The sequence below is a fragment of the Lepisosteus oculatus genome, chromosome 2 (assembly GCF_040954835.1).
Source record: "Lepisosteus oculatus isolate fLepOcu1 chromosome 2, fLepOcu1.hap2, whole genome shotgun sequence".
NCBI lineage: Eukaryota > Metazoa > Chordata > Actinopteri > Semionotiformes > Lepisosteidae > Lepisosteus > Lepisosteus oculatus.
In genome coordinates, this window is record NC_090697.1 from 1,071,902 (window position 1) to 1,093,256 (window position 21,355).

A 21,355-nucleotide genomic window follows, 5' to 3' on the forward strand; every position below is an offset into this window, starting at 1 on the left:
CTGCTCTGCTTGCTCACATTCATAACCAGTTACAAAGCATCGAGTAAAACATCTCTACATCAAGAGTAATGTTTCATTACTATTATTTCTGGACTACAACACTGTTCCATATCAGACACAAGATGCAAATCTAAAAAACCATCAAATAAAAGTGCTAAAATTAGATGTGACCCCTGCAGTTGACATCTGGCAAGCTCATGAAAGCTTTGTGAAAGACGCATTTATTTTTTTCTGCAAAAGAATTACCACACTTTTAAACACGTTTTAAACACCCACTCAATGGGTAACAACAGACTTTCACTTTTTAATACGGTTTACTTTTTTAATTAAAAAGGTATCTGTGTGTAATAATTCTAACAATTACAGGGCCAAATGATATCTATAACTAAACGAAGTTTTAAAAAGCCAAAGATATTTATTTACCTGTACCTTTTGAGAACAGGTGCATTTCTTTTCATCAACTTACAATCTCACAGGGAAGTGGCGGCTCTGGGGGAAAGGGGCTTCTAGAGGTGTTCCAGGGAGCTGTACCCCCACACCCCACAGCTGTCCCTGAGCTGCCACCCGGACGCTGGACGTCTCTTTGGGAAGGACAGTATGGGTCCTGAGATGGACTGGACATACTTAAAGAAGAGGTCTACACTATAAAGCTCGCCCACTGCTTTAGTCCAGCCCCAAAACTGGGCCAACGTGAAGAAACAGCTACTATATGCTGCTAGCTGTGAATAAAATCTGAATGACATGGGATCCCATGTCATCCACGCTGTAAGATCCTCTAGTAGTAGTAAATTAGCATCAGCTCTTCACCATTTGCACTTCTTTATGACTTGACTTCATCACCCTGTATCCAGACGTATCCACTGTGGAACCAAGCCACTGCAAATGTATTCACCCCCCCCCCAAAGATGTCCCGTTGTGTTGAACTACAAGTTGTGCAAACATTTTTTTAAAGCGAATATTTTTTACAGAACGTGAATGCTCAAACTGAACACACCGAAATTTTTAACCCATATATGTCAGCAAAAAAATCCAAAGAGAATAAAGCAGCAGGATTTATAGTACTAAAAAGAAATTACTGAAAATAAAAGAGGAACCGGCCTATCTGAAAAGTACTTTCCTCGCACGAACCATTTCGAGTGAGTGAGTGTCCGAGCATGCCACTGTCAATGCCCAGCATCAGGAAAGAGAGACTGTCTTGAGTGCAGAAGAGTTCACTTCCAGTGGGAGAGACTGGTGAGCGTAGCGACCGACTGCAGCCGGCGAGACCAACAGCTTCAGCAGCTCGGAGCCCAAGCAGCACTGCTGAGGCACCAGCGCGCACAACTCCAGCAGGCACTGTGTCCTTAACACCTGACTCTCAGGTGTTAACTCAGGTGTGAAGCACCTGGCGCGAGAGCTGTGAACCACTGGGAATACCGGCGGGTTTGGGAAAGTATCAGTGCCTCAGTGAGCACCCTGAAGGCAGGCAGGCAGCAGTGTCTGCAAGGGGCCCCCAGCAGAATCGAGTCCAATCTCCCCCCATCGTGATCGACAACGACTGACGCGCTGGTCTGGCTGCTTCGCTTGATGTCACAGGACACGGGGGATTGGAACCAGACGTTAGAGAGGCATCAGCACCCCGTGTGCGATTTGAGGCCATGCGTGCCAGCTCGAGAGAGGACAGGTGGCTCGTGTTGCAGCACGTCAAGAAGCCTCTCCCCACAGTGCAGCTCCAGAAGCTGCCTGCCAGCCCGCTTGAACAGCTCTTCCAGACCTGTGGCAGGCCTCTTCCCTGTCAGGGCAGAACGCGTACCTGCCAATTTCAAACTAGTGTATAACAGCAGAACCGAGGGACAAATAGTAGTAGTATTACCTGAGTAGAACACTTACTGAACATAACCTGCCCGCAGTGCTTAGAGCAGAGCCCACTTCACAGTAGCCCTGTGTGCTCAAGCTGCTGCCCAAGACATGTCGCAACACCTCAAACCGCTCTTTTAACACGTGTTTACATGATCATGCTTCTTAAAGATGTGTGATATTACATAAAAACTAACACACACATCATTGGCATTAATACTTTACATGCTCCAAATTAAAGAATTTTCTATACATTGTGTATATAATTTTTTAACGCAAATGGTATGACTCCAGGCCATAATTTAATCTTTATTCAGATCTGGCACTGACAAAAACAGGCTATGCACCTGTGACCTAAGAGAACTGTACTTCACGTCTTTAACATCTTGGGATCTCCCAAGTGGCTCATCACCTAAAGGAGACATTCAACTACTTTTTACAGAAACACATTCCTTTTAGAAAATCTGGTATAAATGAAGTACAAAAATATGCTTTGAGAACAAAACCTGAAGTGTCTTTGATCAGGATCTTCTCTGCATGGCTATAATTCGGAACAGATGTAGTATAGACCCCCCTAGTAACTTTCTCTAAAATTACAATGGAGATGGACAAACATTACAAATTAAATCTGAAGAGCTCCAAATATTTTAACTAGATGTTACTGGGAAAAAAGGGGTTTGATAATACCCCTTGCTTTAAGCTAGATTGTTCCTTTTGTTTCATCTAAAACTTCTGTTTGAGGTTCTGGGATAAGGGTTTATGCGGAATCTGGGTATTCCTGGGGACTGTTTAAGCAGACAAATCTGTAACAAGCTGGGTCAGAAGACCTCACCTATATGGCAGTTTGTATGCAGAGGGTGCAGTGCTCTGCTTGGTCTGTGTGCATGAGCTCTACCATGGCCATTAGTCTGGGGACTGTGGAGATGAGGTAGCATTTGCCTCTAGTGCCAGCTTGCCCTCCAGGGCCTCAACTGCAATCACTTTTATTGCACTAGATAACATTTTATGTTTAAAGTCAAAAGGCTGAGAGTTCTAACTCAATCTGCATGAATTTGAAAGATTTTCTGCACAATCTGAATTGCATCTATTAAAAGTGTGATTTTAAGTTGCCGACTTTGGTTTGGTTTGGAAAAGCTGACCTTTTTGCATTTTTGTTTTTGAGTTTTTGATGCACTGGAACACAACACAACACTAGAATAGATTCAGGAATTCACGTTTCACATTACAGACTGTTAATGTTTCTTTTTTTAATAAAGGAAACAAATAAAACACAATATCAATAAAAAGCTCATTCTGCCCTTTTGCACATGAAGGCAGTCGATCACGTCCGGTTCTGGAAAGCCTCAATCCAGCAGCTTTTTGGAAGTAACCGTTAAATTCTTAAAGACCGGGAGCAACATAGTTGTGACTGACTGCAACACTGAACGAACGGGGAAAGACTTTAATCACACAATGATGTACTTTCGTTAACGTATTAATAGCTAAATTCCGCAAGTCCAAATGTGAGCTACAGGAACGCAACTGCCACAGAGACACAGGTAAATCACACCTTCATGTACTCCAGGGACCTCTTAATACATCTGTTTCCTGCTTTTAAATCTTTTACTGCATCTCTATTGCGGATGTGTAGCACTCCTAAATGATTTACGAAGTCTGTGGTTACTGGAAATGTGCAGGTCCTGATTTTGTCAAATGATTTATTCTAGCTTTGGATTCTTCCTAATTGCAGATACAAAAGGTTATTGTGTCATAAAATACTTAAATGATTGCCTACAAAATTATATTTTGGAAGCAACCGTGCCATTTCATTCATAAAACGCAATGTAAAGCGTGTACCCAGTTTGAATAATTTGCTTTAAAAGTGTTTTGATGGAGAATTTAGAATTAAACTCAAGCAGGCTAAAAATTATGACTACACATTTTTTTCCTCAGGTATAAAATAACACCGCTTAGGAATTTAATAAGAACTATGACAAGCCTAGGGCTCAAATTTCATTCATGCGGCACCTCCTCAGAAATAAAGTGTTGCTTCTAGGTGACTGTAGTTATATGGGGATTTAGATATTGTATAGTGCATTTATAATACACTGCAAAAGCATTTAACCCCTTCCATTGATGTCCCAGTTTTACGGATTAAAAAAACTCATATATACATTTAACATTTCAGATTTGTTCTGTAGTTTTTGTTAAATACACTTACCACTCATAAAACTGTACAGCAAGAGCATTCAATTTGGGATTAAAAATATTCACTACACAAAAATGTGTGAAAACCTAATTTGTAATTCAACAAAATGTGGCACCAGTAGAAGGAGGAGAATACTTTTGCAAGACAATAAAAAACAGGAAAATGAGATGAGCCCTGTGATGTATCACACCATGTTGTGATTTACTATGAAATCAAAAAGACTGCATGTTTAAACTGGTGCAGTAGTTCATGAATATTAAATAGGCACACACCAAGAGTGACATTATTTAAAGAAACGTAGACTTCTGAAGCCAGCATTTCCTTGTTGTATTATAAACCAACAACAGTTTTATTCAGTATTGCACTGGAGAGTAGAAAGGAAAAAATTAAGAACATTACTCCAGAGTACAAGCTGAGTCATTCTGAGTTTTAATGTCTATCTGATCACAGCAAACAAGGGAATACAGCTTCAGTCTATAAAACAACCAGAGTTCTTTGTTTACAGCACAGTGTTCAAAGCCTGGGGAGATAAACAGCAAAGCCCTGAAAATTCAGTCAACCTGAATTACAACTAGACTCAATTAGACATTGGGACTATTAAGACACTGATCTTGCTTCAAAACAAAAAAAGTAAGAGTTTTAAATCTGTAATAATTAGAACTGCAACGCAATTTCTATTCATTTATGTTCACCTGTTCCAAATCTATAACTGTAGTGGGATTTGAATCGACAACCTTGCAGCCACTGAGCCACCGTTCTGCCCAGATCCTCCAAGTCACTCAAAGTGCTGCAGCCTTTTGTTAAGCTGTCTATCTTTAGCTCAAACATCTTGATCTTGTCTTTGTCTCTGTGGAGGTGGTGAAGGGAACTGGTCAGAAAGCAGCCACAGCAGCGATGCGAGTGAGTGATCTCCCGCCCGCAGGGATGAAGACGGACACTTCAGCTGAGCTCGTGGAAGTGCAGTCAGGCTGGAGCTCGTCTGAGCCCATTAACGATCACGTGGGAAGGCAAGATCGCTTCAGGTCAAGCAGCAGACACTCAGAGACATTCAACAAATAATGCAGCCATTGAAGGTTGTGAGAGACTGACTAACCTCCTTCATTTACTTTAGTCTCCCACGTTCTGTGCCATATATATCTTATTTAGCAGCTGATAAATAATGGGATGAGAGCTAAATTATTTATCTTGTTTATTCCATTTTGCTTTCCCTCTGAAAGAAAAGCATGATGCAGTCAAAATACAAAAGCCAAGATGAACCAGAAAATGAAAAATTGAAACAGCCATGAAAATACAAAAGACCACCAGCTCCCCTTCAAGGATGCAACTTTCCAAATCAAACATCTATTTTCTAGTCTAAACAGAGACTGGCCCCATTGTTATTTGTATTCACACCATTTCTACAAACAAAAACTAAAGAAAGAACAGTAGTAAATAAATCAGCAGTCTGATTTAAACAGGATACCTACCTCTAATCCAACAAACTATTTTCTTTTCATTGCATATGGTTTGCTAGTAAGGATGCAAAATAAATGATATCTTCTCCAGCCACAGATTATAGTCTGGAGGCCTAAACTGCAGAACCTTTGCTCTTCCATAGTGAGAATGAAGGTTAATTAGCAGTGACTTGTAAATTATCTATCATTTTTATGCAATGCCCGTCATGTGTTAGTTATCCTAAGCCATCAAAAGGACCTGACATGTTCTGTAATTATTAGTGCAAGAGCCATAATAAGAGATTGTAATTATTTCAGCTTTTGCTAGAGGTTAAAAGGAACAAACATTATGACTTAAAACAACAGTTAAAACAACAGGTTAAAAAGTGCAAATGGAAGTAGTAATTTCACTGCACATTTGTCTCCGAAGCTATACAAGCACAGAAAAGAATATCAAGATTAAAATACCCGAAACAGATATACACAGGGATTTGTTGAGAACGCAGAATCCCACACCAAATCTAATTTCAACCATTTTCTAATACATGATTTTATCATTTAGGAAACATTCTTAATAATGCATGCCAAGTCGGTCACCACAGTGGTTTTTGCAGGAATACCATTTCACCATGTGTTAACGTTTGTGTATAAAACGTTGTGTTTGGGCACACTGTCAGTGACGTGCTCTGGGCAGAGAAAACGATCACAAGTGTGGTGCAGCTCAGAGGCTGCCCTGCTTGCTCACAGAATCTACCTGGTTTAACATACCAGCCACGGGGCCAGGCGTGGTTTCCTGCAGGAAAGACAGCTTGTTCGATGCTGGTTGCTCCACAGACTATACTATCGTATAAACGCAGTTGCTAACTGTACATCCTCCATGTTCCATTTCAACCAGTGCTGCTTTCCCATGTAGTAGTTTTTGAAAGGGTTTCAAACGTGCACATCAGACCACTATCTTAGCTGTTGCATTTGTTGTCACAAGTGTGAGATCTTGTGTATCCCAGGACATCTGTCCAGTATGAAGTTCCAGGCTCCTGGTACCTAAACAGCAGTATTTTCAAAAGATGAAGGAACAAAATCTTCACAGTTACAAGATGACTTCCAGTCACTGCTTGGAAGTGGAATTCGAACAGGTAACCCAACATTCTGAAACGCTCATCTCCATCTAGGAATTCAGAAATCCCAAGACCACTTTAGTAATAGCCGCATAAATTGACATCTTCATTATCTTCCTTATAACGAGGGACACATGTGACAAGTCCATAACCAATCCTTCTAAAGAAAAAGCTAACTGTATATCAACTCATTATACCACTGTAGAAACATCAGACCCAAACAGCAGCAAATGCAAAAAGATAATCAAATTTGTAAAAACTGACGGTACATACATAAGATGAACATACACTCAAATATACAGGAGGGAGATTCTCATTCATAATACAGAAAAAGGAAAAGGCCCTAAAGAATCACAAAAAAAGATTACACTTGATTAGCACACAGCTAGTGTTCGAACTGAAGAGCCCAGAGGAGCCCAGCGAAATGGCAAGGTGTTGTAACCACATGGCGACTACACTCAGCGTGAAAGGTTTGCACCTGCCCTTCATCCCCTTGTGGGGCGAACGCAGAAGAACCCCCCCCACATCGATCAGTCCCCCTCCGGGCACACGAGCTCTGCAGGAGGGCCAGTGTGATCTGCTCATCCCGCGTGAGGCGCCCAGTGAGGGGACCTAGGTCACAGAGTTGCACCACTGCTCCAGTGAGCTCTGGAGCACCTGAGCCACTTAGACGCCCCACAACGGTAAAGCTCCACTGAAAGCAATCATGTGGCACGAGTCCACATCTAAATTCTTTACTTTTATGTTATATTCTAGAAAAAAAAAGAAAAATCTATTTCAATCTTTTGTAACAGCACACAACATCCAAGGAGTGCACTCCTGATCAGAGCCAGGCTGGAAATACGAGTCAAGCTTTCTCACTGTGCCAACCTCATGCATGTAAATTAAAGATTTAAATTCAGATATATTCAATTATGTAGGATTTTTCCCCCCAACAATGGCTGAGTAGTTTAAATTAATTCCTTCTTCCTCTCGCCCTGCCGTTATGGTCAGACTTGACTGGATAAGGGATTTGAAGCATTTTCAGGAAGCAGAAAAGATTACATACAATAGCATTTGATTTGGAAAACAAAACATATTAAAAGCAAAGCCTCATATTGATTAAAAAAGCGCTAGAGAAAAAAGGTAACCAAAATAATGAGAGTAAAATGTTTGCACCTTTTCTTGGAGAGAGAAAGCTATCACCATAAAAATCGCATAACAGATATCAAAGCAATTTTTTAGCATGGCCTTTTATACAAAAATTAAGCTTTAAAGTATTTGCTCTATAGAAGATAAAAAAACAAGTAGTTCTTAATATTGTACCTTAATTATGAAAGTGTAACCCAAGTACTGAAAATAAATCCAGGACTGACTCCAGATCCTTATCCACTCCCTTATAAAACAAAATATTTAGGCACTTTGGAAGATGTAAAATAGCACACACTTAATACATCTAAAAAAGAAAAAGAAAAAGAAAATCAGAATGTGGTAGAATATAACCAAGACTAAAACACTTTGTAAAATCTACCCTAAAAACAAGACTCTATTTAACAAAGCTAAATAGGACTACTAACCAAGTATTTGAAAGCTTAAACTAAAATGCTACTTTCAGAGGCAGGTATTTCATGTATTAAGTGTAGAATAGTGAGTTTAGTAAACCTAAATGCTCACCTCACTTTAAAAATGATCTAAAACATCACAAACCCAGTAACATGTTAATTCAATTTTTGGACCTGACATCAATCTTTTGCAAAGGTCTATGTTGACATAAGAGCTTATGACAAACATGGGGCTAACAGACACTGCATTTAAGCAAATATTGTCTTTCCAGAGATGTCCACACTGTCATCACTTTTTATACTTCAAACACCTGTCCAAACAGAAAAAACACCCACAGCATAGTTCCTGTGGATTGTGAAGGGATTGCTTATAAGCCAGCCCCTACATAACTATTCTGTTCCTGGTAATTGTGTTCTGTGCACCTGCAATCATTAAAGTCCTGCCTCACACCACACATGAAATATTCTTCAGGGCAGAAATAGCCCTTGCATACTTGCTTTATTAAACTTTGTAAAATCTGTTTCTATTTGCATTATTTTTCCATAGTTTAAATATCCAAATTCTCCATTTTCATAATGCATGCAATCCTCCAGAAAAAGATTCCCCTCACAGAACCAGACTGCAGAATTAGAAAACATTAAGCATATCTTGTAGAAACTGTGCAGGCTTTAAGAATGACAATTATTTTGTTAATTTCAAAAAACACTGAACACACTGTATGAACATCACAGAATGACAGAGGATACGTGGGAACACAGCATCTCACAGCAGCAATAAAGATGTAAACATTTGAAGCTGAAGATCGAGATCACAAGGTGGGAGATTTTCCAGACCTTAGTGGACGAGCATGTCCTAACCCTGGACGGAACCACAAATCTGATGAACTGGCCTGTTGTGAGGTTGTCTGCCTCCATCTACACTGGTTGGTGCAAATTAACTTGTGCAGCAAGATTAAAAAAAATGAGGATCAAGTGTTACACGTGGGTCACACTGAATTGGGCCTTTAAAGGCTGGAAAACAAACAGCCTAGAGCACATATGGGTGTTGTTCACTGACCTGTGCATTAGAGTATGTGCATTAAGAAACAGGCCTGGGAACCACTAGAATACCAAAGCTACTCTGCTTCTCCAAAACTGCACAGCTCAACGGGAAGAAGTTCATGTGCCCTCCATAACCTAATAACGCAGCCTAGTGTTAATGTAACCAACCATTCGACTAAAGAGTAATCCAAAACATTGAGACTATCTATAGGAGAGCATTTGGGAGGTAGCTTGTGAATTATAAAGGCACATGTCTACATTTCCAGGCACATTAAGTAATACAGGATGTTCTTGAGAACATTGCACTTACATGAAATAATGTGAAAAGTAAAAGTGTAAGGAGGACTCGGCACAAACTGCTCAAATGCTCCATTTGTCAAAGAGGAATTTAAAGGTTTTCATGTGCAACGCAGGAATAACAGAACATCAGAAATTCTACAACTGCTGCAGGATGTGCCTGCCACACCCTCACGACCCGAGCAGCAGTGATGAGGGGGACACACAGGCTGGTGTCACCTGCTCACTTATCCATGAACGATTCACTGAAGCCATTGTGAACTACAGAAGCACAGAAGACGGCCACTCAGGTGATGAAATGCCAGGTAACATGGGAGTCAGGCTAGAAATGCCTTGGATGCTTTTATTACATTTGTTTTCTTCAGACAGCACCAAGTTTTCCAGCTGTACACCATGCAGAATTTGCTTGGAGATTTTTGTTTTTTCACGCTCTAAAAGCATTAAGAAGACTTTAAAACCAAGTATAAATGTGTTTATACTTGTTGTAGGCAGCACATGTCTCCATGGACAAAGTTCAAATGTCTTTGCCATGACCATGTATCTTCTTATGAAACCTAAAGCCTTACAGAACAACTTGTACGCCAACAGAGTCACTTGTAATAACATAATTCCTTAAGCAGGAAGACACTACAATGGTCTTTAATAAAAATGAACGTGCAAAATGTGCACTGCAAAAAGCTCCCTCGTGGGAACCAGAGTCACTCACTAATCTTTAAAGCTCAAATCTAGATGCCGTGGTTGATATACATTCCAACTCCCAGCACGCAGTGTCCTGCTGACTGAAGTCTCACCACGAGCAGCACAGGATATCTCAAGCGATTAAGTCAGGAAAACCAGTCAAATGTCAGCGCAGTCAGCCCCTCCTGCACCGGAGGACCACCCCTGGGTTCAGCAGGTGACACGCTTGAGAGCCTGATATAGAGGTACTGTCTGAGCTCACATGTGGAGCACAGGCAAGAAACGCCAGTTGTAACAGACTTGTGCTGCTCTCAGGGATGAAACATTGCATTGAATCACTCCAAAATACATAAGTGAAATAACTGTCCTAAAATAAACTACTGTGACAGAAAAAGAAAACTATTCATTCCTAAGATTGTGTAAACATTGGAAAAGGCATAAAAGTAAGTTGTTTTTTTTAAATAATGAGCATTTAGTGAAAGGGGGTATATTATAAGTGAAAGAATTTCCCAGAGGACATGCAGTTTGTAAACTCCTCTATTAGAAAGCACATTGCCAGACTGAGAATAATCATTCTGCTGCCTGTGCCTTCTGAACTTTATTACCAGAGAAGCAATCTGCAGCTCAAGACAATCAAACTGAATCCTTATCACACAGTTCACAATATTTTCAATGAGGCCAGAGGGAAGATTAATTGAAACCGAATCCCATTTAACTCGTATAACCACAGTCCAGGTTTTGCTTTATGCAAGTCTGCTTCATGTCATTACAAACTGGGGTTTGAAGAACAGAGGAGAAAAAGACAATAAGAGCAGAAGTTCACAAATGAGAGGAGGCCATCGGGCCCAGTCTAGCCCTTTTGGTAACTAGAAGAAAATGGATCCAAGGAACTAAATCAGTCGTTTCTTGAAAGAAGCTACGGTATCAACTTTAAAAATCACAGTCTATCACAGAAAACTGACACCTGAGCCATCCTGAAATTCAGGAGACACTACAGCAAAGTGTAAAGTGCGTGAAAGCTAAAATGAATTAGAACATTGTCAGACGTTTCTTGGAGAATTCTGAAGGTTGATTAAGCACCCCTGTTCTTTACAGACATGCCTGATAACATTGTCTAAATTCTGAAACCCATTACAACATACACCGTTCCAGTGATGTAGCCTATTATCCGTCCTTCAATGAGAAAAAAAAATACATCTCCCTCCTGCTCAAGACACATTAAAAGGCGAAATTCAATGCACCATGAATGTTTAAAGTGTGCCAATCATTCATGGCTGATACAGCTTAATGTTCCAAAAATCCTCATAACTGGATAAAAACATGAAAGGGTAAGTTTCTTTAAGATTTTAATTGGAAATTTCACAGACTCTGTAAACCACCACAATGCTAAGCGGTTAAAACTCAAGAGCTGGCCTCCATACAGCAAATAACATGTTGTATAAACGTTATTATCGACCGGACATGACAGATAAGACCAACTGACACTTGAAATGCTTCACCTGTTGCAGCAAGACGAGGCCCACTGCTCTGTATTTTAGTAATGGGTCTGTTTGTTTGTTGGTTTGTTCATGCAGCAGAATGACCAAGTGGATCAGGCGACAGCACACAATCTAGAACTGGGATTTGCATAAGCCTTATTTGCGATGGCAGGGAAGCAGAAAACAAGCCGCATGAGAGATACAGATCTAAAGCTGGGCAGACAATTTTCCTGGAGTCTCAAGCTTATTATGTGCTCTTTAATTTTCACTCATTGTTTTAAGTGCTGTGAGAAACAGCCTCATCCTTTTTGTATTCATTAGGGAAGCAGCCTACAGGGTGGGACACGCGCTCAGTGTGTAAGAGTACCTCAGGATATCGAGCTAAAATGATCATGGGTGAAACTTCAACAGATGAATGTGTATAAATGCGTGTATTGTACATTGCGTGTCCTGGAGAAGGCACACCAAATAAACGCCAGACTCCTGTGACATACTGAAAGGTTATGACTATTTCCTTAACTCCTTTTGTTTGCTCTGGTTTCAAAGATATTAAATAGGCCCCCGCAGAGAGACACACCCCACTACAAAATAGCCTGAGGCATCCGTAGGCAGGTATGGCTGGTGAGAATCTACATGAAATCTTTCAAGAACAGCAGCCGAAAACCTGAAACTCTAAAGCAACAGCTAGGTGACAGTGTTCAACCTGTTTCTTCATACCAAATGTGAGTTTGGTTTCTACTTATCCACTGAAGGTAAAAAGAACAAATACAAGCAAAAACTAGGTGCAGAATGCAGGTATAAGGCTATAGATAAGAACTGAAAACAGATAAATTATTTGGTTTGTCCACTATAGTTATCCACCTCACCTCTGCTACTCTAGCTCATAATCCTCACTAATGTCTCTTCCTAAAAAGCTATAATTACCTTGGTAAGCCTCTCTCGCTCACACTAGTCTTTTCGTATCCCTCCTCCAGTGTTAACATCCCACCTGCAGCCGTCTGCCTGGCCCTCAGCACAGAGGATTAACCCAGTTCCTCACGCCCGGCTCCTCCAGAGACACCCCCACATGCACCTTCTTATTGAAGTTACTAATCATCCAATTGACTGTTCCGTCAAATAAAGAGAGAAGCAGATGAAAAATAAATTCATTCTCTACAAAAATGGTATTGTTATGTGATTCTTTTCATCGATTTTACTGAAATTACTTAAGATGTGTATAATAACTGCAGTCAGCCCAGAACTGAGGCATACTTAGACGCTGTCCTCTTGAATACACCACGTCCACAGCAAGCGCTCAGTGTGAAAGGAGACCGCACACCTTGCGCTTTTAAAACAATTTAGCACAGCACTCGATGTTCATCAGTTTAATGGGGCTCCTATTTAATCTCAATACCTTACATAAATAAAGCTGCACCTGCTACGGAACAATACACTGCAAAACAAGTGATAATCATCAGAAAATTAGATCATTCGAGGTGTTTCCCCTAGTAACTCCAGTTACACGTGCTCCACAGGAAACAGGCAGATTCCAAGAACAATGTTCACGCATCTGGAAAGATCACGCAAGAACCCAGCTGAGCAGTGAGGTAAGTGAGGCAGTGAGCCGCAGTTTATACCCGGACGCAAGCTCCTACTGTAGAACCCAGTGCCGACCCTGAGGGCCCACTGTCTCTTCCAGTTCTTAACCGCAGTCTTCATCGCAACCGATGTCGGTTTTACACCTGCCGCATGCTTTTAAATTTGCTTTTGTTTCTTAAAACATTGCGTGGGATTTGCAAATGACTTCCACCCTTTCTTCACGACTGCCCCCATTCAGACGTGTTGCGGAACTGCCCCTGCTGCAGCTCTTCTGCACAAGGAGCACACGCGCAATGTGGGGGTGCGGGAATGCCGGACCTGTCCTTCCAAAGCCAGCGGCAGCTCCTTGCGGACTGACCGCCTGGGAACGCCGCCAGCGCAGGAGCAAGCTTTTCAGCCGAGTCGTTGGAAAGAACGTCCCCGACTCGGACTCCCGGGCTCTTCCAAGACTTGCGAGTGAGAGCGTAGACGTGTTCACCAAAGGCAGCGCCGCTCCAATCATCGACAAGCGCCGCCAACTCAGCCCTGGGCTCTCAAGAGAGCCAAGAGTCACCCGGGGGTCAGGGGCCACTGGCAGCTGCACGAGAGCCTCAGATCAGCCAGCCAGTCAGCGGGGCTGGCGATAGCTGGCCACAGCAGCTCCTCGCGTTGCGGCTTTTATGTTATCCGAAACAGAAAACGGCCTTGCGTCTCTGCCTCTCACGACCCAGCGTTCCCAGTCACTGGACTCCCGACCCGATTCCCACAGCTGAAGCACAGCGCCCGGTCACGCCTCGGCTGCCTCTGCACCGTCACCAGGGACACCGAGACAGAACAGCCCACCTGATGGCATGATCCAGCACAGAGGATATTGGAGAGGATGAGGAAAATGGGATCTTAAATTGCAAATTTGATGCACATGATGGGGAATCGGAATAATAAACGTGGCTGAAAATTAAAATCTCGTTTTCATTCCCAAGTACCACATAATCAAACTGCTGATAACTGTGTACTGCTTTTTATTTTAAGTAAGAACAAAACAATCCGCTAAATCCATTTTTATTTTGAGCACCATGTGTGAATGATGCAGTTCATGAACTTAGTACTTGTTATGCACTTACATTAACATTAACACTTCCCAGAGAAAAATACAGCTAGCCTTCATGAAGACCAAACTGATGGTTTGACTGCTGGTGGTACAGACAGGAGCCTATTATTCCAGCACACACAGCAAAACACAATTCCAAGGGCATGAATGTCAAATTAATAGAATAAGCATCGTCTGCGTAAATAACATGAACCTAAAACTGGAACTCATTGTTTTGCCCCAGCAAACTTGTCTTTGGGGTTTTTTAAATGTTCCTAAATATTTATTTTTGCCATTTAATACAACACAAACCTTGTACTTGGGAAAGTCTATGTACACTCAGAGAAACTGCAGGCGCACATGACAACCGTTCTCAGGTAGTTCCTGTTGCTTAGAGTCACCAAGTGCACAAATCCATTCACCCAGTTTCAGCCCTTTCACATTCAGCGCCGTACCTCAACAGCTGATGAACTGTTCCATTTGACAGGAGGAACATCTGCCAAGCTGGTGGTTTCCTGACTCCCAACAGAAGTCCCCTGGAGATAAGTGTGAAACTAACCAGCAGACCTTGTGGTTACTGCAAGAAACCCCACACACCAAGGGAAAACTGAGGCCTTCAGCTGAATTTTAGTTTGTCTTTATACAAAACTCCCAGATAAATGAAATGCTAACCACACTTTAAATAGAAACTGATTATCATTCATCATATACAGCTCAGTTTCACCAGACTTTCCCTGTATTTTTCATCACTTGTGTAGTTTATATACCAACTACAACAGACACCTCATCATCCAGCTCTTCTCAGATTCAGCCGAACACACAGGGCTCAGAGGAAGAGTTAAAAGATCCAATTGGAAGCTACAAACATCTATTAAAAACGGCACTATAAATGTTGGCACAATCCTGTTAAAGGTAAGCTGTAATACACCGTTCTGTTAATTCTGAAATATTTTCATGCAAAAACGCAAAACTGAAACTGAAGGCAGTGAATACATAATGAATACAGATAAAATGTCACTCCCTTCTACATAATGACACACAAACACAATAAGGAGATTTGTCTTTATTTCCAAAGAAAACAAAACTATTCCATGCAAAGATTTTTTAAGACATTGGTCAGCAACCTGTGTGTGTAATTGTTAGGAAAAGGCTAAATAATGTTGCCTTTTCACTGTAAAAGGCACAGTATTGGAATTGTAAATACAAAGACAACTGTAAAGCAAGTGTTCAGTTTACTTGGTCTGTTATTCCTTGTTAACCACAATTTAGAGGTTATTTCAAATGTACACTGTAATGATGGTTAATTCTGGAACAGACTTTGTGCAGCCACATTTTTCAGCTCATTTTCTGCAGAGATCCTTACCACATCAAACCATCCAACAGTGAGATGTTACTGGAATTGCGCTGAAATTAAATTCTTAAGAACTATTGATCTGAAGGCCCCAGAGTGTGCAAAACACGGACAACCCGTGAAACGAAAACGCCTCTTTTAACACACGCACCCCGCAACAATGAATTAGCACTCATGAAATAAAGAAGAAAAAATATTAAGGAAGATGTTGTTTTCTACAGCGTGAAAGCAGGGAAAGCAAACCTTACCTGATCCACGACAAAGCATTTCACTTCCTGGGACAGCATAACACCGCCAGAATGTACTGGAAACCCCTAAACCAGGACTGCTGACCTTGTCAACTCGTTTCTGTGGGTGCCTGAAGCCTGGCTCTTAAAGACTTTAACCCTACTCATATTCGTCCAATGCCATCAAAGACTCTAGAGTAACCTCCTCCTTCAGAATTGAGACAAACACTGCCCTCCAAACAGATTAGGCCACCAATGTCAAAGCTGTTATCTGTGCTTTCCAAAGCATTTATCTGTAGTATTCAGCCAAGCTTCTCAAATAATTGCACAAAGGGCTTGGTGAGCACATTGCTTCACAGACTTCAAGCGGTTATTGCCTCAAAGACACATGCAACCAAATACAGACTTTTACATTACGAGGTTTATCTAGAGTGAATGTGTCCCAGTATTTATGGTCACTTGAAATTGCTGGGATGAACAGAGCATGTTTTTGTTTCAATATGATCAAATGTATGCAAGGAATAAATTTTCAAAAGTGTATGTTTACAGTGCATATCATTCATATTAATCTTATTATCACAGATGTAAATTGCTTATCTATAAAGCAAAATGGCAGTTGTGATATTTCACAAACTTCAGGACTACGCCTTCTTTGCAGTATCCTAGATCTTCACTGGGTTGGCACACAAATGCACCTATATAAACATGAGCAGTCACCTATAAACCATCAGTTTGTGCAAAAGTCTATTATTCGTTTGAAAATAAAACATTACAAATGTGTCCCATATCCCATTCTGCATTTATTTCCATCAGGCTAATAGTTCCTCTAATGGACTGTCCACACCCTTGTCAGCCAGAAGAAGGATCACAGCTTTCAGAGGCTGGGCGAGACAGAAGATGAGAAAACCTGGGACTAGCCAAGTCTGAGTTTAGCTTCTGTGCCTGATGCCCAATCTCTAGACGAGCGAGAGGGCAGTGTGGCAAGCGAGCTAAAACAAAGCTCCAAGACAGAAGATTAGACAATCATTACTGGACCACCCTCAGCAAGGAGACCAGTGGGTTAAGGGTTTTAGTTTTCAACTTCAAAGTGATTCTGAGCATATTCCAACTACACCTAAAACACTTCAATCTCAAAGGAGAACATATTTTTGTAATCGAGGCTTCTGCTGCAGCCTGGCATTTTAAATACAATATTAGGTTCTTGAGAAAAAAAAAATACTTTTGTTCAACATGCTGCACCTACATAATAGGTGCAACGGTGACTGCACACACAGAGGGGAAAAGCAGGGACAAACAGGCAGTGAAAACTGCCAGCATGACGCACCCTCCTTTACCGGTATCTTGTCTTCAGGAAGTGAATACCGTTCAGAGAACTCGGGCGAGATTCCTTTCGTCTGTTCTGTTTCACCGAGACTCACAGGTGCTGGTTAAGTGCAGCCCCGGGACTCCGTGCGTGTACAACAACGCGAGGGCATCACCTCTGCACTACATGATATTACTTCTCGACATATCCTTCCTTCCCTCGATATAACTGCGACAGGGATGAGACTCGACAGAAGGCTGTCCGGCCACTCAGGAGCTCGGGAGTTACGGGCTTCCGAACTAAGCCGCTCCGGTGTCCGTGGGGCTCGCTGACCCGCAGCTCGCTAAAAGACGCAAAGAAGTGTGCGGAGGTAAAAAAGACGCACGCTTATTTTTTATACATTTTGAAATCAGTATCCTCTGCTTACAGTTCTCCTGGAAATGTCAAACTAAACCTCGGAAGAACGGTACAGCTGACACTGCTCGTTACACCGGCGCGCTGGTCTGGAAGTTCATCAGAAAGGCGTCCGGACAAACACAGAAACGTTGTTACCAACCCTGCAAATAAAGGGCCTGGCGGAGACATTACAGAGCTCGCCGGTACTCTTTTAATCTCCGATTTTAGACGGGGCTGCTCTCAGTTGTGAAAAACAAACACCGTCAGGGCAATGAGAAGACCCTAAAAAAAGCAACGTGTTCGGAGGAAGTAAGGGATGTGAACTATTGAGATACACGGCCCATGGTGCTGAGTAAGACACACAGTTGGGAATTAAAATGTAACCGCTGTTCATGACTTTCTCACTCCTGACCTGCCGGCAGCTGGTTTGTGTCGCCAGCAGGCGACAATGTTTCCTGACACCTGTACAATCACACGTCTCCCACAGCGGCACCGCTGAACTGGGGGAGAGACAAGAGCCCAGAGCCCGGCCACACGTCCACCGCACCCCAGACACGACATCACACGCACAAGAGCCCGGCCACACGTCCACCGCACCCCAGACACGACATCACACGCACAAGAGCCCGGCCACACGTCCACCGCACCCCAGACACGACATCACACGCACAAGAGCCCGGCCACACGTCCACCGCTCCCCAGACACGACATCACACGCACAAGAGCCCGGCCACACGTCCACCGCTCCCCAGACACGACATCACACGCACAAGAGCCCGGCCACACGTCCACCGCTCCCCAGACACGACATCACACGCACAAGAGCCCGGCCACACGTCCACCGCACCCCAGACACGACATCACACGCACAAGAGCCCGGCCACACGTCCACTCCGCCCCAGACTCGAACTGCCCCAGCGGCAGCGCCTCGGAAAACTCACACCAGCCGAGACGCAGGGCTGCTTTGCCAAGCGCCCCCGGGGTCCGCACGGAGAGACCCGGGAAACCCTGCTGCTGCCACCCGGGCACCGAGACAACAACACGGACAGCAGCAACAGGAACTCGGGAAACTGCGCCAGCAGCCGCGCCGTGGAGAGGACGCGGGTCTAAAGTGCGTGAGTCCAAGGTAGGAGCCCGGGTCTGCCCTGGGGGCAGGGGGCAGGGTGCAGGGGGAGCCCGGACAGCCTCTCCGACTCACCTCCTTGATCCTCGCCCTCCTCTCCCTGGTCTCCGGCTCCGCCGGCTCCCGGCCGGTGGCTCCCGGGGGCCTCAGGTAGTCGATGTCGGGCAGCGGGTGGTCGCCGCCTGCCCTGCCGAGCCCGTCCCGCAGGACCCTCTCCTTGTCCTGCTGGATGTCCTGGCGGATCTCGTCCGGCCGCTTCTGCAGCGTGTCCTTCGCCTCCACCAGCGCCTTCTCGTGGTCCCGCCGGATCTTGGCCAACTTCTCGCCGTCGCTGCCCGGGGCGCCGGGGTCGCCGTCCGCAGCCGCCTCCGCCGGCGGGGAGGAGTGGAAGAGCACCCCGCTCAGCAGCTTGGAGGAGTCCGGCAGGAAGAAGATCGCGCCGAAGCACAGCGTGATGAAGGCGCTGAAGACCAGCAGCAGGATGAATTTCTCCGTGAGCCGAAAGGCGCTGGGGTTGGCGGACTTCCTACTCGGGGTAGCCGTGAACGGCAGCAGAGTTGCAGCTGGCATGGTCTCCTCCTCTGGCAAGTACTTCTAGAAGAGTGGGGGAGAAAAGATTAAATCGGTCCTCCGCCTGTGTGTTTCTGCTCTCCAGCAGCCGCGCTGAACTCTGCGCTCTCGTCCGTGTTTCAAACTTCTGCCAGGCGAAGCGCGCCGCGGCCGTCCCGCTCGGTCCCGGCTGCCCACGCTGGAGCCGCGCTGCTCTGTGAGCGGCCGCTCGCCGCCGCCGCCGCCGGGACCGAGCGGAAGGGCGCCGCGGCCGCGCCTGAGCGACAGCCCGGCCCGCCAATCGCCGCGCGTTCCGCGCAAGGCGGGCCGCGCGCAAGACAATAGTGGGCGCGGCTTCCGGGCTTCAAAATACGGGTGCTCGCTCACGCGAGCGGTAGTGCGGTGCGGAGTGGAACTCGCAAACTAGTTTCAAACGCTGCAATCATTAATATAGACAGCAGCTTAAAACTACCTTATATACACGTCTTGATCACGAATGAGGAGACGAGAAATACCTGTCCATGCACTTTTTTTTCTGTCGGGTTGGAGCTCAGCAGAGAGCACAGCGGGACCCTGAAGTTGTATCGCTGCCTTTTCTTCGGATTTTATTATAAAATAAATGAAGTCCCAGACCAGCCGGCACTGCACTCACCCCAGTCCCGACTGTGGTCGATTAGGAGCGTCTTTTCTCACCCCACTTCTCCGATGAGAAGATGAAAGTGGGTCCGAACAAACGCAGGAAGAAAATGTTTAAAGCTGAACACTTCTCTCCCGATCTGAACGGTTTTTGGGTGCCTTAATCGCAGTTTTCAGAATTAAAAAGAAAAGGATCTCCTTTAATAAAACATTAAATATGTCGAATAGATCAATAAAGTGAATCTCGATCTTGAAGTGACAGGATTTAGCTCCAGCTCAATCTTTTTCGTAGTTCCAGAGGTGCTCTACAGTCACATAATTATATGCTCTAGATCGCGTAATATGGACGTTGTTTTACATAGATTTATCTTATTTTTAGTTCAATTAAATGGAAAGCAATGTTAAACATGAGTATGTTAAATAAAATCGGGTTCAACGGGAAATGTTTAGTAGTTAGGAGTGCATAAGGCTAGTAAATTCTGCACAAAAACATTCAAAACCCTATTTTTGAATGAATCCAGTATTGCAGCACAATGAGCCTTTCTTGGTCCACGAGAGACACGGGGTTTTACCATCAAGCTCTTCGTGAGTGAGTTGACTCAGTCAGGCACAACTGGTGTTAGCTTCCTCTGTTTACAAGCCTCTGAGGAGTTACGTTTACTGTACCAGAAACGTGTGACTGCGACCCACCCAGAGACGGCACCGATTGTCATTGTCGTGTTTTTCCCTTTTCCTCGTCTCTGGTCACATGGCCGGGGCTCTGAGCGTGTTCAGGAAGACGGGCGGGCTGTGCGCTGTCCCTTGGTGCTGTGTTCCTGGCCGTCACGGTGTGGGATTATCAAACGGAAATAAAACTTGGTCTCTGACCTCAAATATTCTGTCTGAAAATATGCCATTACAGTTATGCCATCATACGTTTAAACAGCTAGATTATTTAATTAAATGTCTCAGCATGATAGGTTTCAAATTATGAAAATACTGGCAATCATGCCTTTATTGCTTATAGTATGTTATTTTCTGTTGACAACAATCTGTCATCTATACTTTTCCCGTTAGAAAGTAAAACAAAAACAATGACCTTGATAAATTAGATCTCGGCAGATTCCATCCACGATGTCTGAGCTTTTGAGCGCTGTTCACAGCAGGTCTTTTCCCAGTCCACTGCGTAAACCATATTCAGTGAGTAGTACCGTTATTTTCTTCAATATTACCATAGTTAGAATTATGAATATAAATCAGTTTGATTTATGTGATCTTAAGAGATATCGGTTGTGTAAATTTAATTTTACGGAGCTACATTTGCATGTGCTATTAAGATGTGAACTGATAAGAGAGAGGTACTTGCTGGAATAAACCACAATTTTTAATTCATGTTACATTAACATAATTACTTTCTGTTATCATCCGGTGAAAACTGGTTTGTTTCATTATGGAAAGCGACTACGTAGCGTAAAGCATTCTCTGAAGTTTTTTTTCTGAAAAAATAAAATGACTTTAAAGTTGGATGCTTTTAAATGGG

At 43.5% G+C, this 21,355-nt stretch overlaps 1 protein-coding gene across 2 annotated transcripts in view; it reads right to left on the reverse strand.

The window, feature by feature from the left end:
- man1a1 (mannosidase, alpha, class 1A, member 1) overlaps positions 1–20,599 on the reverse strand; it is a 188,993-nt gene extending 168,394 nt beyond the window's left edge. Inside the window, exons 1-2 of one of the 2 annotated variants that reach the window (XM_006626437.3) lie at positions 20,409–20,599; positions 18,727–19,245 (exon numbers count right to left, since the gene is read on the reverse strand). In XM_006626437.3, the coding sequence (XP_006626500.3) occupies positions 18,727–19,245; positions 20,409–20,411 (522 nt within the window). In that variant the 5' untranslated portion in view covers positions 20,412–20,599. Of the gene's footprint in view, positions 1–18,726; positions 19,246–19,852; positions 20,387–20,408 lie in introns of those variants that run through there. The other variant, XM_015359314.2, reaches the window with a different exon arrangement.
- Between the last annotated feature and the right edge of the window lie 756 nt (positions 20,600–21,355).